This window comes from Mesitornis unicolor, unplaced genomic scaffold (genome assembly GCF_000695765.1).
Source record: "Mesitornis unicolor isolate BGI_N332 unplaced genomic scaffold, ASM69576v1 scaffold44118, whole genome shotgun sequence".
NCBI lineage: Eukaryota > Metazoa > Chordata > Aves > Mesitornithiformes > Mesitornithidae > Mesitornis > Mesitornis unicolor.
In genome coordinates this window covers 3,353-7,318 of record NW_010201997.1, presented here as the reverse complement: position 1 = coordinate 7,318, position 3,966 = coordinate 3,353, and the positions used below count along the sequence as shown (strand labels likewise).

At 54.3% G+C, this 3,966-nt stretch overlaps 1 protein-coding gene across 1 annotated transcript in view; it reads right to left on the bottom strand.

Moving 5' to 3' along the window:
- Positions 1–1,559: 1,559 nt before the first annotated feature.
- Positions 1,560–3,966, bottom strand: part of LOC104545192 (NACHT, LRR and PYD domains-containing protein 1-like) — a gene marked incomplete at its 3' end in the record, with an annotated part of 3,697 nt that continues 1,290 nt past the window's right edge. Inside the window, exons 4-7 of the mRNA XM_010190260.1 lie at positions 3,690–3,755; positions 3,469–3,530; positions 3,166–3,386; positions 1,560–1,819 (exon numbers count right to left, since the gene is read on the bottom strand). Of these exons, the coding sequence (XP_010188562.1) occupies positions 1,560–1,819; positions 3,166–3,386; positions 3,469–3,530; positions 3,690–3,755 (609 nt within the window). The remainder of the gene's footprint in view (positions 1,820–3,165; positions 3,387–3,468; positions 3,531–3,689; positions 3,756–3,966) is intronic.

The window sequence follows — 3,966 nt, the reverse complement described above, 5'->3', positions numbered from 1 at the left end:
TCCCTAACGTTCTGTGTGTGATTCTGTGATTCTGTGACAAGTCTTCCCAGATTTTCCCAGCCATTGCCACCTGTTTGCCACGGGCCGTGGTGCTAAAAGCAGAAATGCTCAAGTGGAGTTTCAATAGAGAAAGCAGTCATGTCACATCATGGCATAGAGAGAAAGTCTCTCTCCAGCCCTGCTCCTAAGCTGAAGGAAACTCACTGCAGAGGAGATGAAGGCGAAGGACTTGGGACCACACCTGAGTCAACACCTGCAGAATCATGGAATGGTTTGGGTTGGAAGGGACCTCCCACAGCCCAACCCCTGCCATGGGCAGGGAAACCTCCACACCAGGCTGCTCAAAGCCCCGTCCAACCTGGCCTTGGACACTTCCAGGGAGGGGGCATCCACAGCTTCCCTGGGCAATCTGTGCCAGTGTCTCACCACCCTCACAGTACAGAATTTCTTCCTAATGTCTAATCAATATCTTCCCTCTTTCAGTCTGAAACCATCACCCCTCGTCCCATCACTCCATGCCCTTGTAAAAAGTCCCTCCCTAGCTTTTCTGTAGGCCCCACAGGTACAGGAAGGTTCTGAAATTCCTTCTTGATATGCAGCTATGGTAAGTCCAACAAGTCCCACATTATTATTTCTGCCATAAGAAAAAAAAACAAATGCAGCCTCTTTGGGGCTTTGGAGAGGACTCTGTGCTCTTTCTAGACATGGGTATCATGACATACGTTTGCCTCTTGTAACCAGTCGGGCTCCCTGCACAGACCTAGCAAGATAGGTGCTGGCAGCAGAACATGGCTGAAGACAGAGACTTCTCGTATTTTCTATTTCTCTTTAAAAAAAAAGGAGAATTCCACTTACTTGAGGTGTTATCACCACAGACTTTGTGCTGGTCACCCGGTAGATGCAACCGAAGAATAGAGGTCTGAATGGAGAAGGTTTGGGAATTAGCTGGGAATTCCAATTCTTTTCTTGTTCTAAGATGGCCTGTAAACATCAGTTATCACTTTTGAGAGAGGAAAAATACCCAAGAGGTGTGAACTGGAGGTAGCCCTTGGAGTCAAAAAGAGAGGAGTCGGATATGGTCAGAGCAGACTGCTGAGTGCAGTACGGGCAGCGCTGTGGTTCAGGGACCATGCAGCTCCGCTCAGCGCAGGCAGGAACACAGGCAGGGCCATGCCCACCTTCACTGCTGCTCCGTGACAGCAGGTAATGGCTTGTGGCAGCAGAACAGCTGGAACGCAGACACCTATAGCTTGTGCCTGGCACAGCCAGCAAGTCCTGCATCTGCTCACATTGCAGAGCATCCTGTGCCACGGCTTCACTCATGCTAGGACACACTGTCCCAGCCCAAAATACGGACAGCAGTTCCTGGAGGTACCTGTGAGAGGTATGCTACCTCTGTAGTGGGAGATGGGAACACAGGACCGTGTGTGAATCAAAGGCTGGTGGCAGAAACACTGGGAGGCATCTCTGCTTATCAAATCCAGCCCCTGCTACTGCAGCCACCCCAGAATTCATTCTTTTGTAAGTAAGCTCCTCGAGTCAAGCTCCTTCCGCCTTACCTTCTTCACAGAGATGTCATCTGGGATCAGGTAGAGGTGGAGAGTTGTATTTGCAGCACTGAGCTGCTGGAAGATCAGCACCCAGGAGTGCATAGGGAATAAATACAAGGTTGAACGTAACCTCCTCCAAAGCACCCCAAGCAGTGAGAAGCTGGGATTCTCCAGGACAGCAGAGTAAGCAATCAGCCTGGTCGGTCTCTCCAGGGTCATCTTCCCAGATTTAAAATGGGCAATGGAGCACAGGCTGGCATTTACATCTTCTGAAAGAGAAAGCAAAGGCAACAAAGCTCTGTTCAGTCATCCTGGCACCCCCTCATGCTGCCTCCTTCTCTTCAAGGCTTTAGCAGCAGAAAGGAGAAAAGTGCCCACACGTGATGACATGTGCTGCATTAGGTCCCATGTGTGCCCTGGGCTTTTGGAGCTCAGCAGGGATTTGCAGGCCTTTGTTAGTCTTCTTGTGGTCTCAGAAATCTGCAAATCTGGAGGTGGCAGCTTGGGACTGTGAAAATCGTCAGACTGCACCCATGCAGCATCCTGTGTGCAAGCACCACACCACCACACAGTGGGGAGGCAGATGGTCACTGCATGAGAATTTATGCCAGGTTTTGATCATCAGAGCCGCAGTAACATCCTGAGGGGACATCCCTAGGGGAAACTGGGTTAGAGAGCTCTGCTGATGTCCAGTCACATGGACTATCTCTGGAGCACACTTTGTTATGAACCTGGCAATTCAAGATATTTATGGCATTTTGCTTCACACAGCTGTGTCAGTAAAGGGTGCACAGTGCCACTTTTTGACTGACATGGCTGAGCTTGCCAGGCCTTGCACAGGAAATGGAGACATACAAGAAGAAACTCCTTTCACCATGTGATCTGTCTCGGCAGAGGACAGAGATTTGCCAGGAAGAGTTCCTGTGCCAGCACATCCCGTGCCTGTGTGCAAACCTCCAGCATAGAGCACTGGGACTCCTCTGCATGCTCTGCAGCCCAGCTGTGGGTGCTGAAGCCCCTTCTCTGCTCATGAACAGCAGCTCGTTAGGAGCACTGCAGGCCAGAGGACCCAGATCCAAGCCTTGTGGCTCCTCACATGGCCTGTGTGAAAATGTACAGTTTCATTCCACTTTTTCTGCCTGGGCCAGCTCTGACCTATTGCATCCCACCTCGGGGTGGTCCAGCCTGTGGGTGGGCACAGTCAGCTCCTGCGCCGGTGGAGCAGAGCGGGGATGGCCACAGCCATCCACAGATGCCATGGATGCAAAGAGCTGAAAAAGTCTGTGGGAGCCCAGCGGCTGATCTGCAGCTGGGCTGGGGTAGGGCCCGGGGGTCATCACAGCAGCTGATGAGGAGGAGAGGGTGGTTGAGGAGGGGCTGGTGGTGTGGAGCAGGAGCTGGGGAAGGGACCACTGCGAAGGCTGGATAGAAAGTGAGAGGAGGATGAAGGACGCCAAAGCAAAGCAGAGCAATATGAGGGAGGCCAGGGGACTTTGGGGGGAAGGGAGGGTTTGGCCCTGCCGGAGAGAGGTCTCCGAGGAGCCAAAGATGTCCCCAGGGGGGACAGGCTGAGGGATGGTGGCTTGGGAGAGCCAGGTCCCTGCGGCTGCTGTACCTGCCAGGCAGATGAAGTGGGGGAGATGCACTGCCCGCACCACACCAGGCTGCACCGTGATGTGTAAGAGGGGGCCAGCGGGCACCCATGTTTCCTGGTCAGCCTTGCTCAGGTGACTGGTCCAGCTGGCATATCTGTAGGTGATGGTCACTGCCGACTTCACCTTGAAGCTGAGGCCTGTGATGGAGCACTGGAAGGTGCCTGCACCAGGGAGGTGAGCTCTGCGGGTGGGAGGGTTGACAGGCTCATGCCACCTGGACAGGGCTTGCAGAAGGTGCTCCTGCTTCCCCCCACAGCTCTTACCGGTACATGTTGCGGTCCTTCAAATGGTCTTGGGTTATCTCTGGCATCACTTCTTGAAAACGCTGCAACACAAATGTGGACAGTTTGGGACTGAACAGCACACTAGGTGCTGCTTGCAGGAGGACGACCTCCTAGGAGACAGTGGGGTCAATGCCAGGGTCCCAGCTGTGCCATTTCCTTTGGGTGCCACAGTGCCCTGACAGGACGGGCAAAGCCCTTACCTCCCGCATGCAGCGCAGGCAGCTTCCCTGCGGTCCTGAGTCCAGCCTTGGAGGATGATGTCTCTCCTGCAGAGGGAACACAGGGGAGAGCACTCACAAGCCATGTTCCTCCCCTCCAGCCGTGCTGGCTGCTGGAGGCAGGAGGAGAGGACGTGCGACATCCCCAGTGCAGGGCGCAGGGCTGGCCCTGCTCCCCGCTGCTGTAGGGAGGAACAGACTGGCATGGGAGCTGTGCCTGCCTGGCCAGCCTGCAGCATGAGGACCCTCTCCTGGGACC